The sequence below is a fragment of the Setaria viridis genome, chromosome 2 (assembly GCF_005286985.2).
Source record: "Setaria viridis chromosome 2, Setaria_viridis_v4.0, whole genome shotgun sequence".
Lineage (NCBI taxonomy): Eukaryota > Viridiplantae > Streptophyta > Magnoliopsida > Poales > Poaceae > Setaria > Setaria viridis.
The window spans coordinates 10,897,974-10,920,508 of record NC_048264.2 but is presented as its reverse complement, the minus strand read 5'-3'; the positions used below and the strand labels follow the sequence as shown (position 1 = coordinate 10,920,508).

At 49.2% G+C, this 22,535-nt stretch overlaps 3 protein-coding genes across 5 annotated transcripts; 1 reads left to right on the top strand and 2 right to left on the bottom strand.

Annotated features, from left to right (window-relative positions):
- Positions 1-1,089: 1,089 nt before the first annotated feature.
- On the bottom strand, positions 1,090-6,313 carry LOC117844538 (probable S-adenosylmethionine carrier 2, chloroplastic). 2 transcript variants are annotated; one of them, XM_034725238.2, is made up of 11 exons: positions 5,904-6,309; positions 5,466-5,548; positions 5,044-5,120; positions 4,591-4,681; positions 4,351-4,404; positions 4,181-4,276; positions 3,932-4,021; positions 2,533-2,584; positions 1,857-1,918; positions 1,698-1,778; positions 1,090-1,556 (listed from the first exon to the last, which is right to left on the bottom strand). In XM_034725238.2, exons 1-11 carry the CDS (start codon positions 5,953-5,955, stop codon positions 1,434-1,436), a joined length of 861 nt encoding a protein of 286 aa, XP_034581129.1. In that variant the 5' UTR covers positions 5,956-6,309; the 3' UTR covers positions 1,090-1,433. The 2 variants fall into 2 exon arrangements, 1 of the variants encoding a protein (XP_034581129.1); XR_011897580.1 differs by lacking the exon at positions 1,090-1,556 and adding an exon at positions 1,995-2,157 and having other exon boundaries at positions 1,701-1,778; positions 5,904-6,313.
- A 555-nt stretch (positions 6,314-6,868) lies between these two features.
- On the bottom strand, positions 6,869-10,362 carry LOC117844539 (UPF0235 protein At5g63440). Of its 2 annotated transcripts, none has more exons than XM_034725239.2 (7): positions 9,917-10,362; positions 8,776-8,890; positions 8,206-8,359; positions 8,027-8,123; positions 7,754-7,842; positions 7,354-7,422; positions 6,869-7,228 (listed from the first exon to the last, which is right to left on the bottom strand). In XM_034725239.2, exons 1-7 carry the CDS (start codon positions 10,029-10,031, stop codon positions 7,169-7,171), a joined length of 699 nt encoding a protein of 232 aa, XP_034581130.1. In that variant the 5' UTR covers positions 10,032-10,362; the 3' UTR covers positions 6,869-7,168. The 2 variants fall into 2 exon arrangements, with proteins under 2 accessions (XP_034581130.1, XP_072148199.1); XM_072292098.1 differs by having other exon boundaries at positions 8,776-8,876; positions 9,917-10,357.
- A 10,228-nt stretch (positions 10,363-20,590) lies between these two features.
- LOC140221823 (uncharacterized) lies at positions 20,591-21,649 on the top strand. Its single transcript, XM_072291793.1, has one exon. It carries the CDS (start codon positions 20,591-20,593, stop codon positions 21,647-21,649), a length of 1,059 nt encoding a protein of 352 aa, XP_072147894.1.
- Positions 21,650-22,535: the final 886 nt, after the last annotated feature.

Genomic DNA, 22,535 nt, shown 5'->3' with positions numbered 1-22,535 from the left:
AGCTCGAATTTGACTTTAAGTCGAACTACCTCCCTTTTGCTCGAGAGCTCATCATTAACTCCTTATTGGCATCCTTAGGCTGTCAATAACACGGGGTGTTACAGCCACATAGGCCGCCGGGGGGAGGGGGGAGGGTACGGAGGCTGCCGGCCAGTGTTGGGGTCGAGGGGATGCAGCGGAGCAGGGGGCCGCGGAGGCTGCTGGCGCTAGGCTGAGGCGAGGCGGCAGAGGAGTAAGCCGTCGGCGCTAGGCCGAGGCGAGGCGGTGGAGGAGTGCCGAGGAGGAATAGGCCACCAGCGCTGGGGTCGTGGAGGTCGCCACCACGGGGAGGAGCAGGCTAGGGGAGGAGCCGGTCGACGGCGTAGCAAGGAGCTCGAAGGAACGACGGTATGCACGGGAGCTCGGGGAAGAAGATAAGATGCATGAAAAAAAAACAGAGGATAACAGATATGTCCCACACATGACAGGTGGAACCCATCGAAAACTGGTGTTAATGGTTGTTAAAATAGTATCCATCCTAACCCTCTCAACTCCAACCAAATAAAAAACTGGAACGGACCTGTCCCTACCAACCAAACATGAGATGGAGATGGGTTGAACCTAACCCAGAAAAGTGGGATGGATCTAACCCAACCAAACACATGCTTCAGAGAGGTGAATTGCACTCGGTCCGACGTGCGCCGGATGCTAGCACTGGGATATGAACAATGCAAGCACAGGATGTTGATGGCAAGATATCAAAGCCGGACTATCTAGTTACAAGACATGCTGATGTGGGGAGTTCCAACGCCGGTGTGCATGCCTGATGGGCCGGTGAGTATAATGTAGTTTGTTAACACCTAACCATCCGCCTAAGCTTTACATCGGAGGTGCCGAGGATGTCACCATCCACGGATGCCGCCCCCTCTCCCATCCTTTATCAAAAAAATCCTACTTCGCAACATGTCCGTGGCATTGCTAATTGGTTGATACTCCCTCCGTTCCAAATTGTAGGTCGTTTTAGTTTTAGTAGTAAAGCTAAACAAAACGACCTACAATTTGGAATGGGAACGGAGGGAGAGCAAGAGAGATCTTTTTTAACATAGCCTGTATATATTCACCATGTGAATATAGGTCAGGTTTTATCCTTTATCTAAAAAAAATCCTGTCCGTAGCATTGCTTATTGGTAGATAAGAGAGGGAGAGCTTGCAGATGCCAACTGGAGAGGTCTCCGTCGAGTTCCATGGCAGTCATGTCTTTCTCATCTCGGTACGACGGCGGGCAAAGTGACAGAGGAACATAGGAAAGGCAAAAACTGCCAAGCGAAACGAATCGATGACTTTGCTCAAATGGAACAGAACTGAATGTGAACTGGAGCGCCAAAGTTTGGCCAGGCACGGGGCATCAGCCACGGGCCCTAGGAAACGTTCATGATGCAAAGAGACTCCATCTTTTAAAGTTTGAGCTTAGCATCACTGCGGTTGGTCCTCTCGGCCAGAATCGATTTCGTTTTCTCCAGAACGCCGAAGAAGATCGATCCGCCGATGCCGATCCACAACACCCTGGGCTCAATACCCTGCCACCACCAGAATGGTATATACATCAATTAAATTGCACGCCCCCAGCATTTGCAATGAAGTTTATGCCATTTCTCATCATCATTGTGAACTCATGTACATTCTTGTTACTGCATCTACTTCGATTGAAAAGGTTTTACCTTCAAGAAAGCGCCAGCCCCTTCCTCTCGCAGAATAGTTTGAGCACAGTCTATAAATCCTCTATATTGGCTTGCCTGTCCCTGCAAGCTATAAAGTAAGCACTGGTTCCTGAAAGGACCCTCAAGTCACATTAAAGTCTATGAAGTCGCAAGATCTACCTGAATCATCAATCTTGTCTTCATGACATCTAGGGGCGTTGTTAAAGCGCCAGTAAAGGCACCTGACAACATGAAATGGACATTTAACCTATGATCATAAATATGGCAACAGAAGTGTAAGGCAACAAAAATGCTCACCAATCAGCTCTTGAGATGCAATCTCCTTTTTTTCAGAAAAAAGAAAACACTTATATATGCTGACTTGGTAGGGGAGTCTGACATCGGCATGTCAAAAACACCAACACATTGGTGCCATGTCTGCAAGCCAGTCTGTATTTCGGTGGTTTCAGGTGCAGACAAGCTACAGTTGGAGTGCAAATGGTTTGGTAATTCAAGGTTAAAATTAGATGGCTTCAAAAGTTGGAAGGTCCTAGTGTGCGTTTTATTCGTGTTATTTATGATTTGCCAGAATTTTTCTGTTAATTTTAATAAGAATGAATCTAAACTTAAAATTTCAGACGCAGGTAAAGCGCATTGAGAAGTCAATCTAGAATTTTTTCTTGTGCCTTTTTTCATGTAACTTTGGTGTCTCAACAGACAACAGATAAAAGTTGTAGGGTGATTGCTCTTCATAAATGTTGATAGGATACCAAATATCTGCAAGCACGGTAAAATATAGGAAGGAATAGCAAATTGGAATGTTAAAAACCAGCCTAGCAGGGAAGTAGAGTTGTACCAGCAAAAGCACCAATAATAGCATTTTCTGCATCTTTCAAGTCCCTCTTTGCCTGGACCCATAAGAAAGGCAAGGTACAGTCAACAAGTGCTAGCGATCCTAGGACATATCAGCTCTGGGTGCTATGGAACTAGCTAGTCATGTCTTCGCATTTACCTAGCTCTATTTTGGATCAAAGTAATTGTTCAGGTTTAAATGACAACTAAAAGAGAGGTAACAACAGAAATAAAACTCGAATGTCGAAATCTATACGCTATACAGTGCAAAAGGTTTGCAATTAACCATGGCAAGTCAGTTCAAACTTACTAAAACTGAAAGATAGGGAATAATAAAAGTCTGGCTCTCCATGTGTAGCCATGGAACAAAATAAATGAATGCAGTTCCTATTGCTAATAATTATCATCTGCTTGTTGCCTTGCTCGAAACAACAGTGGGAATCGACTCTTCCTGTGTTTTAGGAATATAGACACTAGCAATGAAGCACAACCATCAGATTTCAATTACAAATACTGGGAATAATTTAGCTATTTTCCATCATTACGGGGTGAGTGGCAACACATTTGCCACCCTGGCCCAGTGTCAATGACTAAGATGAGCCTAAATGTCAGTGACAGAGTTAAATGGACACCCTTAAGGATTGTTGGCCCAAATTGATCTTTTCCATTAACCACAGCCACAAAGGGGCAGTTTTGGGTACATATAGGCCAACAATGGGTAGGTGGCTTAGAAGCTAAGCAAAGCATCTAAAGAGCATCTAAGTAGATAAAGTGCACACAGGCACATAGATAGATAGATAGCACACCCAACACACACATGACTTAGTCTATCAAGGATAGCAAATAGCTCTGAATTTAGTGTAATTTTGGGGAGGTAATTGGGAAACAATAAAGCAAGAGGTGACAATGAATCTGAAAAATTCAGAAACAATAGAAAGGCCACAGTTTAAGCTGCTATGGTTGATATGGATTTTGCGGTCTTGATTGGATACTGCCATGATCAGTTCTATTTTCTTCTTTGGTTGTTTTATCTTGAATGTTAGATGCATTCACTCTGAATATCTTCTCTTTCATTCGTTCATGGGCAGCATAGCACTATGGTATCGAACACCTAATATTGCCTCCTCTTACTAGAGTTTGATTGATTTAATTAGAATCGACTAGTTTATCTTTTTCAGTTCAGATATTGCTTCATATTGAGTCAAAGTCATGTCATCCTTCTAAAAGGGATATCATTGTGATTAAGCGGGAAGAATGAGCTAGTCCCGAGTTATCTCATCCTCTAATAGTTCAACCTCCATTCAGAGCCCTAATCACTCCTCATGGCATGCTGCTTTAAAAGATAATTAGATTTCTTCATGAACAATACATGAGATTCATCAAACATGAATAAGATAAATTACCGCTAATCGATAGCCAATTCGGAGCTGCTCATATATGCAAAATTGAATAGCATCAAATGGTAGATCTCGCAGTAGAAAGGAGCCATAGCCCTGCAAGCAAAATAAACAAGTGTGTAGGACTGATGAGCCACTGAAATTAAAACTTAGACAGCAAAAATGGAAATATGGTCGTCCTAATAGATGTAATTCATCAGAATCCCACAAAAACATGAAACAAAAGAAATTGCCATATGATTAAAAGGTACATACAGCATAAAGACCCTTGATTCCTTCTTTAGCAACAATAAGGCGAACAGCATCAGGTGCAGTCTTGAATTGACTCATTTGCATTCTTTGTTTAACCACCTGAATCCAATGAAATTGATTTCAATTTCAACAACATTTGAATGTGACAATGGCAGAAAGGGAAAAAAACTAACCTCCGTGGGAACGCGAATAAGAGAAGAAGCAGCCCCACCAATTGCCCCTGCAGTCTGTTGCATATTTCTTCAGAACACGGAACCATCGTAATTTGTAAAACAAAAAGGGTTGAAAGGAAATAGCATAATATTAGTATTTTTATGAAGTATAATTGCATTTAATTTGTCACCAAGTAATTCTACAGACTCGAAACTAAGAAATCAACAAGGCTATGACAGATACTTTTTAAGCTGACTTACCAGATGAGCAATAGCACTCAAATTTTCAGGAAACATTTCCAGTAGTTTTCTTTTAGCTGGTTCATATACGCCCACAAATATTGCAGAAGCACTGTAACAAATGTGGAATTACTCAGAGAAAACAAATGGAAACAGATATATGTAGCAAAAAAAGTGACAATGATGGCATAATCAGGTCTCAGATTCTCAATACGGATATATATAGCACATTTGTCAGGAACATAAATATGCATTAACCTTGGAAATATGATCATGAACTAGTAAGTAGTAAAACCTCAATACAGTATGGAAAGAATAAAACCAAAATCTAGGCAAATTCTGCAATAGATGAGAATAGGCAATACTGTAATACACTAAAACATAAGTGATACACCCAAATTCTGTTTGTATCGCCCCAGACTAGCATAAGAAATATGCTATTCTTCGGTCTTCACTATAACACTAAATACTCACGGAAGAACACCCACGATATTTCCACCTAACCCAGCATACAGGCCTTTCCATTGAATTTTATTTCCACCTTGTGCAGCCTATACAAAAAAGAGAAAAATTCTCATAAAATGCGTCTATGAACCTTTGATACTTCAAGAATATGGTTACTCAGCAAAGCGTAAGCACAGAAGCAAATAAACATTGAAACATGCAGTGCTGCTTCAGGAACAGATAGAATCCTTACGGACGTCGCAAGCACATCCATAAGGCCATGTAAAAAAGAGATTGTGGGGACACATTGGTCTAAAGTAACTAAACCAGGTGAGTTAATTGGTGCTAAAGATATGCATACTACCATGCATATAAGTATGAGCTATTTGCAGAACAATCGCTGCGTAATAAGCTGAACAAAAGGGGACTGTATGTAAATGTAATCAACTTACCTGAAGCCTGGTCTTTATTGTATCAATGGGGTATAAAGCTGTTTCGACGACCACACCAGCAGCTCCTCCAGCTGCAGCCCCCTCTGGAATTGGAAAAGAAAAACACGTCAAGCAAATACAGCACAAGGAACAACCGAAACTACTTTATGTACCATAAACCCCTGCTATGTACTACCTAAATCCTAATCCAGTTGCAGAAAAGCAAACTTGACTATGGCGAAATGATATGGCAGTGTGCTTGCTGCAACAACTCTTAGATGTCTACAATACCCCAAAACTGTATACCCCTGATAAACGGTTTGCATTCCTCCTTCAACCCCTTTCCACGCATAATCCAACCTGAATGTACTAAAACCAGGGATGTGAAAACTAGAACCAAATGAATCCGGCATTCGATCCACTCACAAATCTTTGTTTACGGAAGAAAAATCCCCCTACCGAAAAGAACCTGGAGCAGATTGCACGATCCCCCATCTTCACTTCCGCCCATGGCTTGCCGACACTGCTTGCGCGATTCAGCCAGCAAAAAATAGCGAAATCGGATGGAAGAGCTGGGGGGGAGAAGCCAAGGGATTGCGCCCTGAATCGTGAAATCGGATGGAAGAACTAGGGGGAGAAGCCAATGGGATTGCGCTCTGAATCGCCCGCCCCTTGTAAATAAATCCTCCAAAGATGCAGAGGAAACCGGTCCAGGCAGCACCGAATCTGGCGGTGAAATTTGGGGGAAATGGGGGTCGATTTTGCTCGCCTCCTTGGTCCAGGCGTCCAGCGAGAAATGGGGAGGGTTTTGTCCCCAAGTTTGCAGAGGTTTTGTGGTATCTGGTTTCAAGTTTCAACGGGTGCGGCAAAGGCGTGCATTGACCCTCATAATTTGTGAATATTATTTCACAAAAAATAATTTGTGAATAAAAACTCTATAAAAATGTAAATAGATTATATCAATCATCACCATAAATTTTGAGGTTAAAAGTGGTAACAAATAAGCAAACAGTTATGGCTGTGACGTGTGAATGCATGCAACTAGACGATGCTATTCATTCGTATTTATATAGAAATTTTTTGGTGTAATTTAAGTGGTGCTACAGCGTATTGAAAACCCGTGGTGGCACCCTGCCACTGCCAGCCTCATCTTCTTGCCAGCCCAATCCGTGGTAGCATGTTGTTTAAGCTTAGCGATGTTCAGGTGAATTGCATTCTATTTGGAGTTTGGACAAATAATGGCGAGTTCTTTATCTTGCAAGAAAGAAATTCCCAGACGTGTTGTTAGCGTGGTTTGGTGTCTGCTTCGATTTTCAGAATGATGAATTCTACCTATTTTTGCCAAGGTGTATTTTCTTCTCCACCTCATCTTTCTCACATCCGTAGGTAGGCCTGGCGCGAGGTAGGCCAGATGAGGCGGCTAATTAGCAGAAATAATCCACAAGCTCATCAGACTCAACACTCAATATCGTGCAGCAATCTTTACAAGACGCAAAGCACTTTGCATCACAATTAAGGAAATAACCAACAGAGAAGGTGCAACAGAAACAATGAATGGGAAATGGGATACTGTCCAGATTGGCTCCGGTCTAGTTGTACTTCAGCGGTGTTTTCAACATAGTTTCAGCACGTACGTTCTGCTCTTCTGTCGCGCAATGAGTGGGAACTTTCTCTTGTGCCATCAAAAGAGAAATATCCAAACGCATGACACATTGGTCAGTTTCCTAAGGCTGTACAGCTTCTAGGAGCTTCTCGTACACCTGCCGTGCAGACAAATCCTCGACCTTGTAACAAAGCCCAAGTATAGTTTTAGAAGGGAGAAATAATCAGTAGCAGTGCATCAGATTCCGATACTAATGAAATCAATTTCCACAGTCCATGTGATTTGGGGTAAGAAGTGAGAACTCACAATCAGAAGCTTTGATTTATTATTCCATCCTCTTTGAAGAGTCATCTGAGTCAATCTTAGGCCAAGAACCTGATTTCACAAACCATCAGCATGGACATCTTCACATAACAAGGCTCAAAGTTAATTGAAACTGCTTATTCAGAATTGAGACCATCAACTAAATTGATATATTTGAACAACCAAAGGCATACTATATTGTATAATTTTTTTGAGGGAAATACTATATTGTATAATTTGCACATACATTGATAAAGATATTTTTAGCAAAGTTAAGCAATACTCATTGCATGCATATTGTGATGGCACTTATCTTTTACTGGATGGAGCATTTAGAATACCGCTTTTTACAAGGCTCAAAGTACAATACGAATGAAATTAGAGTGCCATTAAAGAAAATCACCTTGCCCATAAATTCTAGCAACTCACTGTTCGCTTCCCCTCGTGCAGCAGGGGCAGCTACTGTTACTCGAACATCATCAGCATTCACTCCTGAAAGTACACAATTCCATCACCACATTGTATGTGCCAGTGAACTGAAAGAAATAGTGTAAAGTATTGTCCCAGATCATCTATGTTCCACATAAAACTGTCAGTGCATTCATGCACAAATTTTACATAAACATTGCATGTTGTCGTCTCAAGAAATAACTTACTACAATGTTAAAGTACGTACTTGTTATTGCTGAACGCTGTGCCCGGTCTTCCACTTCAATGGCTACTTGGACAAGTCCACCTTCCAGTTGTGTGATGCAAGGGGGTACAGGAGCATCCTACAGTTTTCATGATCATGAAGCAGAGAAGAGAAACAGGCTGAATCTACCAAAGGACATTTCAGTTGAGGGCGGTATGTACATGTGGATTTGTCTCAGCTGCAACTGAACTCAGTGCTCCATCAACAACATATATAAAAGGGGCGTGCTCCAGATCCTCTTCTGATCGGTAACAAACAAAAAGGTCACATCCTACACAGCTCATGCGGAACTGCTTTTCAAGCTTTCCTTCACCACTGCATCAAAGATTATTTACATAAGCACAACCTGGTAATCACTTTGGCACAATAACCCTGAGGTGGATTGTTGCGAAGGAATATGCACATGGGAAATGTGGATCATGTTATATAAACACAATTCAGTAATTAAAATAGGGTGTAATAATACTGCTATGCTATTGAAAAATATGCAAACACACACTGCATTAATGAGGCCACCAAGAGATGTCTTCCCCCTAGAAGTCAACTGTGCACACATGTAGAAAATAGCACCCAATTCCTTAGTTACATACTACCTGACAAACTGAAAGTATTCACCAGCATTTAGAATTTAGAGAAGAACGTATAACCAGCAAGAAAGTGGATTTAATCAGAACCTAGCTACAATAAGAAGTACAGGTGAAGTACTTCAACATGAGGGATGATTATTATACCGTTTCAACATTACTTTTCCCGACTCCTTCACATTTAGCCTTGAGAGATGCTTAGTCTTGTCTAAAACATGTGCTCTGTCAGTCTTTCGCTTGGGCATTTTCTGCAATTGGGTGTCTTCAGAACAAACATATCAGACTTGAATATACAAAACTTTCATTCTTGAATCACTCAAACTAGTTATTACAAAAGCAGATAAACAGTAGCAACTCCTCTTGGAAAGAAATTAAGAAAAATCTGCTAGTGATGATTAATATAAACTTTAAAAACGCATTGCATCAACTTGGAATACTAAATTAGACTACCCGAAGCTTTTAGCCTAGTTGAAAGTAAAAATATGGCCCACTACGTATGCATCAGAGATTCTAAATGGCATGGTACTGTAATTATAATTTTGCAATGTCCAATTTCTTGAGCAGGCAGACCACTAAATATAAGTGCCCTCAATGTATGACGGCACAAGAATATAGAAAAAGCCATGAAAAAGAGTGAAACCTCAGAAATCAATTTGAGAATTCATTGTCACATCTTTTTGAGTGGTACCTTTAAATGTCCATACAGCATGATCACATCTTTTAGAATGGTAATAAAGATTAAGCAGTTCTAAGTTCATTAGGATCAAATGTGCATCAAAGGAGGACACTGCCTTGATTATGTTTTGAAAATCCTTTTGGTATCTAGCAACCAAAATCAGACTAATCATAAGGTCAGTGGCGGAAGTTAGTGAAGACCAAAGTGGGTTATGCCCCCCTCCCCCCTAAACTAGAGAAACTCTTAATTAAGCACTGGATTTGACTGCTGAAGTGGAAAGAAAAATAGTAGTCTGGCCCCCTCTTCTTTTGTGTCCAAGCTCCGCCACTGCTTATGTCATGTTCTTCATCTCCACCACATTCCCTATAAGTTCACTTTCTCCTGCTCACTGACAAACGGTGATCCAGAGCTAGAATAGTACAAATGAAGAAGAACATCTAGTATGCAGGTAAATGCTGTTGCGTGGTCTGAAACTTGTGGCTATGCAGGGATTAGATAAAAACCACCCCCCACTTAAACAGTTCCAAGCTAATTCTTCCGCTAGAATCCAAGGCCTCCCTAGCAGACTACATAGATCTGGCAAAATTAACCGAGTGGGGAGGAGGAGCTGACCGGTGATGAGGACGTGGGAGGCGCAGTGCTTGCAGTAGTAGACGAAGAGGTCAGACTCGGGGCCCTCCGGCAGCGCGTCCTCGCTCGAGTACGTGTGCGTCGTCCGCTTCGGCATCGCCCCTCCCTCTCCACCGCCGCCGCCGGAATCAAGAGGCGAGTGGCCTTCAAGGCCAGGCCTTATGGGGCAGGGGGGTATTCAGGCGGAGGCAGTCGAGATGGGGCGGCCACGCTGGTGCCTGGAGGAGGGATCCGAGCCGTCGCCCTCCAGGGATAGAAAGGAGCGTGCGAGCGGCGGCGGCGCGGGAGAGGAGGCGGAGGAAAGCACAGCGGCGGCGGCGGCGGCGGCGAGGTGGACTGGTGGACGGTGAGGAGGCCTGCGCTCAATCGGGCCAGGGGTTGAATTGACCCGCGTTGACCTGGTATATCGTGATCCAAATTGGCTGAAAAATGCAATGTTGGGGCTTAACTTGAATTTTTGAGAAATAGATAAGGAAACGAATCGAAATTGATGTGAAGTGATTCGGCCTCGTATCGGTAGCAACACAACAGTACGTAAAGAGTCGAAAACAATTTAAGGTGACTCGGCACTGCGGCAACGTACATGTGTTTTGCATGATATGATCTGCCATCTCTGCTAAACAAAGTATCACTTTTCTTCTACAATGAAGAAGGCTAGCTCAATGTTCAGCGATGAATGCATATGGCAGGAAAAGTAATATGAAATTGCAGCATGAAAGGTCAATATCACTTCTTGCTTGGTCACAACATGTGAGTATGAGTATCGACCACAACAAAACTGGCATATGCGATCGAAACCTTTCGAACCATATCGAACGGGACAAAGATAGCATGCTAACGTGGCCATGCTAGCAGGCACGAGAAAACAGTACGGTCTTATACTTTGGATTTTTTTTAACAAAAAGATCTGATCATAATAAAAAAAGTTGAGTAGATGGTCAAATATGTATAAAAATACTCCCTCCGTCCTAAAATATTTGCACCTCTACGATTTAAAATTTATCCTAAAATATTTACACAGATAGGTACGAGATCAAGCTACAAGGCTACCATGTGACCCAGCTCCGAGGAAGAAAGATCGACTCGTGTAACCTCCATCCGAAGTCTGGACGCTTCTCAACCCCTCGTCCGTCATTAACATGTGTTAAAAAAAATAGATGATGCTTCTAGAAATCCTTCCGCCTCCGCATGGAGCTGCAGCACAAGGCGGTGCGGTCACTGAAGCTAGTGTCTTATAGGGGCAACAAAGTCATTTTAACCGTTGCTTTGGTTTTCACATACTTAATATGGGATAGAGGGAGTATGTTATTATTCTCAAAAGAGAGCTATTTTCAAGTGATAAGCCAAATACAATTCGTAAAATGCAAACATCATATACCAACACGCCTAGTTCACTTCACTGCCTAGTCGCCTAAGCTCATAAGCCACTCAAAATTTGCTCTCTATTCAAATGCTTAAGACAAGTTCTACGCGCCTCTCTGATAATGAGGTTCAAATGCGATTTCTAATTGCATGGTTGTGCTAATAGTTTAACTATATCTGAGGGATGTGGGTACCTCATGGATCTCTACAGGATACTGATCGGTCCTAACAAGTGGGCCCGCCCGACCAAGACGTGCGGGTTAAGGATATGAAGATACTTGGAGTACACGCCAAGGAGATCGGGCGATTCAAATCAGCCCGGATATTACGGGATACATATTGTAATCCGACTCAGATTACCTTCCATGTAACGACAGAGTAGATTAGATCCAAAATTGTAATCCTAGGTCATCAGCCTATGCAAGGCGATTAAGGGCATCCCATCAAATCATCAACTCTCGAGCAATACAAACCGTCAGTATACAGGACGTAGGGTATTACTTTCCGGAGGCCCAAACCTGTCTAAAACTCTCATGTCTCTCGTGTTCTCGCGATCACCTTCGAGTTCTAGGTTTCGCAATCCCCTCCACCTATAAATCAACCACTTGGGTAACCCCCTGGTGCACTACCGGGCTAGGCGCGCTAGGTAGGGGTAATCGTGAGATCATCCCCAACGAGCTTGATGGCAGATTTACCATCACCTACAACTGCTTCGTCATCACCTACATCAATATCGTCGTTGGGTTGATTTCGCAACTCAGCGATTAGTTCTCTACTGCTGGTACGTCATGCTGTTGTTTTTCCATCACACACCGACCACCCGATGGATGAGGATACACTCCATCAGGGGAGATTCTCTTGCTTTCATTTTTTTTCTTCTATGTACATGATCCCATCTGCTCCTTTACTTTCTAATCTATTATTTCTTTAACGTGGTTGTCGGCGAGAAATATTAATGACCTCCTTACGTTCCCTAATCAACGGTCGTAAGGGCCAGGGCCCACCCCCGGCACCCGTAAAATCCCCACCGACTAAATACACCCCGGAGGTATTGCGCTCTGCCTCGCCCGACCCCGGGCGCCAGGGGTCGGACACGCCCGACCCCTCGAAGCAGAGTTTCGCCTCGCCCGACCCCGAGCGCAAGGGGTCAGACGCGCTCAACCCCTCAAAGCAGCGTTCCACCTCGCCCGGCCCCGAGCGCAAGAGGTCGGACGCACCCGACCCCTCGAAACGGGGCTCCGCCTCGCCCGAAGGAATGTGCAACCGCCACACGGAAGCACGAGCCTTGTGGGTCCCCCCGAGCTCACCAAAACATAACCGATGGGATGCGCATGCTCCAGGATACGGTTCTAACGTGTGGAGAGGCGCCCGCATTCCTCGACATGACCTGTCGGAATGCCAGACCGCACCGTGCTACGACGGCAATACAGGGCTACAGCTGAACCGTCTTATCCTTCTGCGACACCTGTCATAGGGTACTCATAGCCCATACCGTCTAGCGAAGGAGGGCAAACCGCCTGGTTTCTTGCGCAGCCTGGCAAGAAGTGCACTTCAACCGCACCGCCCTGTCAGTACATGTGGCTACAGTGGTCGGCTGCCTCCTGCCACTTACACGGCTACAGTGGCCGGTCATCACCACCAACTTGCGCGGCTATAGTGGTCAGCCGCCATATGCGACTCGCGTGCTCGGCTACAGTGTCCGACCGCCGAATCATCGATGGGACCCAACGGCAACTGCCCTTTCCATGTAGCAGTACCGACAAGACGCAGAGACAAGAAAGGAAGACGGCGTCTCCAGTAGCTCCACCCGCTTTCTTGTTTTATCTTTTTTACCTTCCTTACTCCCAGCTCATTTTGTAACCCCTGTGTCCTCCTTACACTATATAAGGGGACCAGGGGACCCGAGGGAAGGAGAGGCCCAAGAGACGATAGAACAACACCGAACGCACACAACAGCTCTCGTAGAACCTTAGCGCTCAAGACACTTTGAGTGTCGGCAAACACCCACAGAGACCTGGGAACCAGCTTCCCTCTCTTGCTCGTTTGTAGCCCCTACTGCAAACTTGGTACGAGTAACACGAGCAGCCACCCACACTGGACGTAGGGCTATTCCTGCCCGAACCAGTCTAATCCTCGTGGCCTCCCGTACAACCATCCGAGCCTAACGCGCAGAGAAAACAAATTTACTAAGCCGGTAGTCTTGACCCGTGATTCTTGACACCGACAGTTGGCGCGCCAGGTAGGGGAACTTTGTGCGTTCAACGTTCATCACCGACTTCGGATGGCCAACAATGACATCGGCTTTGCTCCGGGCTCCCATGTCCGTTTTGGGAGCCTGGACTTCCTCGCCACGGTAGAGGGAATCACTCTGATTCCTCTTGCCGTCCAACCCACTCACCCCGTCACCCCTGGCTCCGCCGCCGGAATGATGGGGAGTCACCGGGCACGTACCACAGGGTCCTCCTTGGAGGAATGGCCCTTTGGTCTGCTCAACGCCGCAGCAACTTACGGTCGTTTCCTAGCACGATCCATGATCGTGCTACCCACGGACGACGAGTTCGTGGGCATGAAGGAGTACACCTCGGGGGCTATCTTGCCTCCCCTTATGGAAAGGCCGGAAGTAACCTCCGACGTTGGCTCCAGCAACAGAAGCTACCACCCCTCGCGCGAGTGCTTCATGGCTGACGCGCACTCCGCGAGGGCCAGCGATGATGATGACAAAGGGGAGCAGCATACTCCCCCACCCAACTCCGCAGCCACAGCCGGAGCACATGCCAGGGTCCCAGCGCAGCCCTGGCTGCCGGAGGAATGCGCGGTGCTCGAGCAGGAGATCGAGCACCACCGCAACGAGGGCGGAGCGCGCCATCGGGCCCGTGACGTCCACCGGCGCATCTGTGGGGACGAGGATCGTCCCCAATTCTTCGCACGCACCAGCCAAAACATCGCCGCCGCGGCAGCCCTACTCCGACGACTCCCCGATCGGCAACGTTCGAGGAGCGACAGGCCCACCAAGAGGTACGTGACCTGCTTGAGTGTGCAGCAGTCCAGCAGGCAGAGAGCTCCGTGTCCCAGCAACGCGGACACGACGCCAGCAGGGTCACACCCTCCGCGCCTCTCGAGAGGCGTGGAGGGTCTGTCCACCAACCTTCCTCCCATAGTGGAAACCAGGCCTCGCCCGTTCGACGGACCCCACCACGTGCGGGCGATAGAGCCCTATCCGTCCACTAATGCGTCGGTCCTATCTGTGATGCACGCGACACCTTGGATGCACGGAGACGCCCCCGTGCGGACAGGGAGGACGGAGCCGACTGCGGCTACCACGTACGCCGTGGTGGCCGCTACGACAGCGGAGAAGACCGGAGCCCGAGCCCCGACCCAGTGGGGCCCAAGGCTTTCTTCGCGCGGATCCTCAACGCGCCGTTCGCGGCGCGCTTCAGGCCGCCCTCCAACATCACCAAATACTCCAGGGAGACGAACCTCGGACTTTGGCTCAGCTACTACCGGCTTGACTGTCAGGACGGTGGGGCGGATGATGACATGTTCATCATCCACAACCTCCCTCTGTTCCTAGCCGACTCCACGTGAGCATGGCTAGAACACCTTCCATCAGGCCGGATCCGAAACTGGAACGATCTGAAGGACATCTTCGTGGGAAACTTCCAAGGCACGTACATGCGCCCTGGAAACTCCTGGAACCTCTGGAGCTGCCGCCAAGGGTCGGATGAGACTCTCCGAGAGTACATCCGGCGCTTCTCCAGGAAGCGCACCGAGCTCTCCAACGTTGCCGATACCGATGTCATCAGAGCCTTCTTGGCAGGGACCTCCTGTAGGACTCTGGTCCACAAACTGGGACGCATGGGCCCACGGACCACCGAGGAGCTCCTCGACATCGCCACCAACCTCGCCTCTGGCAAGGAGGTCGTCGGGGCGATATTCGATCTCTCCAAGGGTAAGGCGAAGCGGGAGGAGGATGCCGACGAAGGCACCTCCAACCGTTAGAAGAAGAAGAAGAACAAGCAGCAACGCGAGGACTCCCTCGTGGCCGTCGCCGAACACAAGAGTGGACGGCCGCCCCCGAGGGCACCCCGGGCCACTTCGACAAGCTGCTCGAGGGACCGTGCCCGAACCACAAGTTCCCCGTCAAGCACGCCTACAAAGACTGCAACCTCATGAAGAGGTTCTTTGTCAGCAACTCCATGAAGGGCGACCGGAGAAGGAAGCCAGAGGAGGAGGGGAAGAACACCAGAGAGAAGGAGGACGGCTTCCCGAATGTCGACGGCTGCTTCATGATCTTCGGCAGACCGGCGGCCTACGACTCCAAGCGCCGCCAGAAGCTAGAACGCCGCGAGGTCTACGCGGTCGACCCTGCCACCCCGGTCTTCCTCAACTGGTCAAGGTCCGCCATAACCTTCAACCGTTCCGATCACCCGGAACATGTCCCACATCCGGGGCGCTACCCTCTCGTCGTCGATCCCATCATCGGCACGAAGCGCCTCACCAAGGTGCTGATGGATGGAGGCAGCGGCCTCAACATCCTCTACGCCGCAACCCTCGACGCCATGTGTAACATCCGCGACAATCACCAACCTAAAATCACCTGTTAAAATCGTCTTTAAAATCTTTTTACCGCTGAGCTCCCGGAATTCCAAAATCTTCCCGGCAATTTCGCCGTCCTGGCATCCGAGCCGACCCCTATCTTCTACCTGTGCCTGTAAATCTCGCCGCGTGTCGTCGTCAGACCGCCGCGCGCGTGCTCCGACCGCGTGCCGCAATTGCCGCCGGTCCCTCTCTTTTTCTTTCTCTTTTCCCTTCCCTTTTTCCTTTTCTTTTTCCTCTTTCCTTTCTTCCTTCTTCTTCTTTCTTCTTCCTTCCTTCTTCTCTCTCCTCCTTTCTTCTCCCTAGCACCCGGTGCCACTTCCACTGGCGCCACTCCTCCATCCGGCCCGGCGCCATTACTCCCGCCGGTGCCCACGCCCCCTGGCGCCACGCCGCTCGGCCTCCCCGGCCGCCTGCCGCCTGCGCCATCCACTCCGGCGCCGGCCTCCCCGGCCCCGCACGCCGCCCTCCTGCGCCGGCCGTCTCGGCCCCGCACCACGCCGCCCCGCCGGCCCCTACCTCCCGCCCGGCACGCCATCGGTGCCGTGGCCGCTGAGCTCACGCCGTCGGCCTGTAACCGGCCCCTACCGCCGGTCACCCCCCCCCCCCCCCCGTTGGCCTATAAAAAGGGGCACGATCGGCCTCCCTCGCCGACCCATCTTCTCCCAGCCCACCACCTCCACCCCTTGCGCCGCCCGTCGCCAAACCGCCGCCGCCGCTTCCCTGCCGCCGCCGCCGCCCCACGGGCGCCGGCGCCCCACCCCCTCCTCCGACGCCACCTGCCCGTGGTGAGGCAAATGGGGTCCCCATTCCTCCCTCCACCTCCCCCGACCTTCGGCGCCGCCGGCGAGGCCCGGCCGCCCGCCCGCCGCCCGCCACCCTCCACTCCCTCTCTCTTCCTCTGATTCCTGGAAGAAGAAGGAACAAATTTCCCAAAAATCCCAATCTGACCCCCATCTTCTCCCAAATTACGAACGGGTCCCTCCACCACTCTCATAACATTTTCACAGACAAGCCCCTCCACCTGCAGAAAGAATTACAAATAGGTCCCTGGTTTATTACAAATCAGTCCTAAACCTCCTGTTTAAGCCCCTAATTCATGATTAACCCGTCATTTCATGCGCCAAGCTTCCTCCAATTAATCCCAAATTTCACCACTTCATCCTCCGGAATACTTTCGCCGATCCATATCCAAATTTCCCAAAAATAATCCTTCTACCTAATTTCCGTTCGCGTTTTCTGTTCGGAGCTCACGATTAAAAACCGATCTTTCTTTTATTTATTTGTCTGTCCGTTTGTGTGTGCCGTAGATCGCGGATTGCCTGAGGAGGATCCCGAGGAGGAGTTTGACCGCGAGCCCGAGCCCGAGGACCAGCAGCACGAGCCGGAACTCCCGGAAGGCTTTGAAGACGGCAAGTCCAATCTCACCCTTTGATGCATACTTAATACCTAATTTTTTTCAAACACACCCTATTGGCCTGTTTTGTAAAATGCATATTGTTTTATTGCAAGACATGGTTGGATAGCCACCCCTTGATTGTTATGAACATTCCTTGTTATCCTATGGTTATTTCTAAATATGACCCGCTCTATTTAGACGATAACCACTGCTAGAACGCTTAGGAAATTGCTACTTAAACTTCATTCACTATTATAATGGTTTACTTGGAAAATAAGTGTGTGTGTGTGTGTTCAATAGGGAAAAGTGGTTTTCCAGGTTCAGAGGAAAGGAATGTGTAGACGAGATGGATGGGTGTTTCTTGTGTGAAATGCCAGAATGTTGTGCTCGTACCTTAGTGGTTGAGCAATGTCGGGAGATATCCATCTTGTCATGGTTAAGGACCGAGTTGATGTGTCATCTTGCCTAATTCAACCATCGTGCAACCACTCGACCGTTGTATGGGCAACGGCTTAGCATAAATCCCACTAGCTGAACTGTTAGTCTTCAGGGGTGCTGGTGAGCAACGGGAGCCCATGGAAAAGGAGTAAGATCTTGGTGACTTAGGTCCCGGTTATGGTCTCGTGGACGAGCCGTGAACCCATTGGGTGCTCCCGTGAGGACTAGCCAGTCTCACCTAAGGTGGGTAATGGCTTTGTTAGGATCCGCACCGGCACTAAGGTGATCGTGCTGCGGTACCCTACTTGTGGGAAAAGTGTACAACCTCTGCAGAGTTAAAACCTATCCGGGTAGCCGTGTCCATGGCATTGGACGAGTTACGGCGTGGTCACATAACTAGCACTTGGGCATGGATGGTCACGGGTGTGTGTGTGTGTGTGTGTGCGTGCGTGTGTGTTGGATTTTCGGAAGTGTCCGGCAGTTGTGCCGTGAGCTATGATGGACGGGGAGTCCGATAGCAATAAAAATTGGATCCTTTGTGTAGGATCAACCCCAGTCAATATTTCAGTTACTAAGGGAAAAGCTTTACCAAAAACTTGTTTGAAAACAAACTCGTGCATGTGTTGAAAATCTGGCTTTATTGCAAATGAACCTTAGCCTATCCTTGTTATATCCTGTGCATATACTTGTTTGTATCCCCCTCCGTGGATGGGGTTGGACTTGTTGAGTACGTTCGTACTCACCCTTGCTTCGTTGCTACAGAGGAAGACCCGGACTTCATCGCTGAAGACCTTGAGTAGAGGTTGTGTCCGCACCCAACGCTGCCTGGGGTGTTGGCCTTCCCAAGATGCTGCTGCTGCCGTGTAGTCCCGAGTGCTGTCTTTTGGCAGTCGCTTGGTTAGCCGCTGTTGTTTATTTACTTCTTATCGCTGCGTGGCTTTCACGCCCGCTCCCTCGGGAGTTGTACGGTAACTGAATTATCTGTCGAATAAATGTGTTATCAGCCTCCTGGGACTGATATTTGCATCACATTTAGTCTCTACTTATGTGGGGACGCTTCACCATGGCGATCGATAGATCGCATCTCCGCCCCAGCAAAGCACCCTTCCACGGCATCGTGCCGGGGAGACGGACAATGCCCCTCGGGCAAATCGACTTGCCCGTCACCTTTGGGAATCCTTCCAACTTCAGGAAGGAGACCCTCACATTCGAGGTGGTAGGTTTCCGCGGAACCTACCATGCCATCCTAGGACGACCATGCTACGCCAAGTTCATGGCCATCCCCAACTACACCTACCTCAAGCTCAAGATGCCGAGACCCAACGGGGTCATTCACTATCGGCACGTCCTTCTAGAAGGCCTACGAGTGCGACATAGAGTGCTGCAAATATACCTCGGCTATCACTGCCTTGGAGGACCGCGCGGTCCAGCTCACGGAGGACGCCAAGGACTCGCCCGACTCCAAACGATCCTCCAGCTCTTTCGCAGCCACGGAGGGCATAAAGGAGATCCCTCTCGGCCTCGACAGCTCCGACGGTAGGGTGGTGCGCATAGGAGCTACCCTATCCCCCAAATAGGAAAGTGCGCTTGTCGACTTCTTCCGCGCAAATAGCGACATTTTTGCGTGGAAACCCTCAGATATGCCAGGCATCCCGAGGGAAGTCGCCGAGCACTCCTTGAACATCAAGGTTGGATCCAAACCGGTGAAACAAGGACTGCACCGCTTCGACGAGGAGAGGCGCAGAGCCATCGGCGAGGAGCTTCAAAAGCTTTTGGTGGACGGGTTCATCAAGGAAGTGTACCACCCCGAGTGGTTAGCCAACCCTGTTCTTGTACAAAAAAAGAATGGAAATTAGAGAATGTGTGTTGATTATACAGGTCTTAATAAGGCGTGCCCGAAGGATCCCTTTCCTTTCCCGCGCATAGACTAGATAGTTGACTCAACCTCGGGGTGCGAAACCCTCAGCTTCCTCGACGAGTACTCCGGCTACCATCAAATCGCGATGAAAGAGTCCGACCAGCTCGCGACCTCTTTCATCACCCCCTTCGGATCATTCTGCTACGTCACGATGTCGTTCGGCCTAAAAAACACGGCGGCTACATACCAGCGATGTATGCTCAAGTATTTTGGGGACCTCATCGGGCGAACCGTTGAGGCCTACGTAGACGACATCGTGGTCAAATCCAAGCTCGGCGACCAGCTCATCCCCAACCTTGAGCTGGCCTTCGAGAGGCTAAGAAACAAGCACATCAAACTCAACCCCGAGAAATGCGTTTTTGGGGTCCCGAGGGGCATGCTGCTTCGCTTCATCGTCTCCGAGCGCGGCATCGAAGCCAATCTGAAGAAGATATCGGCCATCACCAGCATGGGACCAATCTGGAACCTAAAGGGAGTACAGCGCGTCACGGGATGCCTTGCGACCATGAGCCGCTTCATCTCGCACCTTGGCGAACGAGGACTCCCCCTCTACCGACTCCTGAAGAAGACTGACCGCTTCGCGTGGACCGCCGAGGCTTAGGAAGCACTTGACCGGCTCAAGAAAATCCTGACGAAGGCCCCGATCTTGGTCCCGCAGACCAACAAGGAACCACTCCTGCTCTACATCGCGGCTACGACACAGGTGGTAAGCGTTGCCCTGGTGGCGAAGCGGGAGGAGGAAGGGCATACCCTCAAGGTGCAGCGCCCGGTGTACTTCATTAGCGAGGTCCTTTCTGACTCCAACCCCCGTTACCCCCAAATCCAAAAGCTCCTGTACGTGATCCTCATCACGAAGAGGAAACTGCGCCACTACTTCAGCTCTCACCCTGTGACAGTCGTGTCATCCTTCCCCCTTGGCGAGGTTATCCAAAATCAGGACACGATGGGAAGAATTGCAAAGTGGGCACTCAAGCTCATGGACCAAGGCATCACCTACGCCTCCCGAACAGCCATTAAGTCCCAGGTGCTCGCCAACTTCATCGTGGAATGGACGGAGGTCCAGACACTATCGGCACCGGTGGAGCAGGATTACTGGACGATGTACTTCGACGGGTCACTGATGAAAACTGGCGCCAGAGCAGGCCTGGTCTTCATCTTTCCCCTCGGCATGCGCTTAAGGTATATGGTCCGCCTCCATTTTCCCGCATCTAACAATGTCGCCGAATACGAGGCTCTCGTCAATGGGCTCCGCATCGCCATCGAGCTAGGCATACGACGGCTTGACATCCGAGATGACTCGCAGCTAGTCGTCGACCAAGTCATGAAGGAGTCAAGCTGTCACGACCCCAAGATGACGGCGTACTGCCACACAGTCTGCCACCTTGAGGACAAATTCAACGATCTTGAGCTCAACCACGTCGCAAGATGCTTCAACAAGGCAGCCGACGAACTGGCAAAGGCAGCATCCGGCCGGAGGCCAGTCCCTGCCGGCGTCTTTGTCAGTAACTTGCATAAGCCCTTGGTCCGCTATGAAGAACCAGGAGAGGCCGGCAACGAGCCACCTATCCCGGACCCGGAGGCTGACCTCTCCTACCCCGAGGTTATGAAGATCGACACAGAACCGGCAAAAGGGCCCGACCCTCTGCCTGACTGGAGAGCTCCGTACCTCGACTACCTCATCCGCGAGTCACTCCCGACGAACAAGACAGAAGCGCGGAGGATTATCCATCGCGCCAAGTCCTTCGTCATCATCGACCAAGAGCTCTATAAGCGAAGCCATACCGGGATCCTACAACGTTGCATCCCCTCCAAGCAAGGAAGGTCACTGCTCCATGACATCCACGCTGGGGCTCGCGGTCACCATGTCGCACCAAGAACCCTCGTCGGGAACGCTTTCCGACAAGGCTTCTATTGGCCGACGGTAGTAGCCGACGCCACCCGCGTGGTACGCACCTGCGAGGGATGCCAATTCTACGCCCGACAGACTCATCTGCCTGCCTAAGCACTCCAGACCATCCCCATCACGTGGCCCTTCGCGGTCTGGGGTCTGGACCTTGTCGCGCCCTTCAAAAATGCACCCGGGGGCTTCACCCACCTACTCGTCGCTGTCAACAAATTCACGAAGTGGATCGAGACTCGATCGATTGCGCAGATCAAATCCGAGCAAGCGGTGCAATTCTTCATCGACATTACTTATCGCTTTGGAATCCCCAACTCCATCATCATGGACAACGGCACGCAGTTCACCGGGAAAAAATTCCTCAGTTTCTGCGATGATCACCACATCCGTGTGGACTAGTCGGCCGTGGCACATCTCCGTACAAACGGACAAGTTGAGCGGGCCAATGGCATGATACTCCAGGGTCTCAAGCCACGGATCTTCAACCGCCTCAACAAGTTCGGCGGCCGATGGGTTGCGGAACTCCCCGTGGTCCTATGGAGCCTGAGGACGACCCCCAGCAGGGCAACCGGCTTTACCCCATTCTTCATGGTCTATGGGTCCGAGGCAATCCTCCCCACTAACTTGGAGTATGGGTCGCCGAGGGTCAGAGCGTACGACGAACGAGGGAACCAAACATGCCTCGCGGACGCACAAGACTAGCTGGACGGAGCACGAGACGTTGCCTTGCTACACTCGGCCAAGTACCAGCAAGCCTTGCGACGGTACCACAGCCGTAAGGTACGGGGCCGGGATTTCAACGTCGGCGACTTAGTGCTCCACCTCGTCCAGAGCAACAAGGGTCAACACAAGCTGACCCCGCCGTGGGAAGGTCCATTTGTCATTGCGCAAGTAATGCGACCAGGCACGTACAAACTAGCGACCCACAATGGGCAAATCCTCACCAACGCTTGGAACATCGAACAGCTAAGTCGCTTCTACCCTTAAT

What these genes read in the sequence shown, in the direction of transcription:
- LOC117844538 (XM_034725238.2), bottom strand. Translation starts at nt 5,955, where the DNA reads ATGGGCGGAAGTGAAGATGGGGGATCGTGCAATCTGCTCCAGGTTCTT. An exon ending in CAATAAAGACCAGGCTTCAG is followed by an intron (nt 5,121 to 5,465) that starts GTAAGTTGATTA and finishes TTTTTTGTATAG; the next exon opens with GCTGCACAAGGTGGAAATAA. An exon ending in TGAGTGCTATTGCTCATCTG is followed by an intron (nt 4,405 to 4,590) that starts GTAAGTCAGCTT and finishes AATATGCAACAG; the next exon opens with ACTGCAGGGGCAATTGGTGG.
- LOC117844539 (XM_034725239.2), bottom strand. Translation starts at nt 10,031, where the DNA reads ATGCCGAAGCGGACGACGCACACGTACTCGAGCGAGGACGCGCTGCCG. An exon ending in CAGCTGAGACAAATCCACAT is followed by an intron (nt 8,124 to 8,205) that starts GTACATACCGCC and finishes TGAAAACTGTAG; the next exon opens with GATGCTCCTGTACCCCCTTG. An exon ending in TGCTAGAATTTATGGGCAAG is followed by an intron (nt 7,423 to 7,753) that starts GTGATTTTCTTT and finishes TTGTGAAATCAG; the next exon opens with GTTCTTGGCCTAAGATTGAC.
- LOC140221823 (XM_072291793.1), top strand. Translation starts at nt 20,591, where the DNA reads ATGGGAAGAATTGCAAAGTGGGCACTCAAGCTCATGGACCAAGGCATC.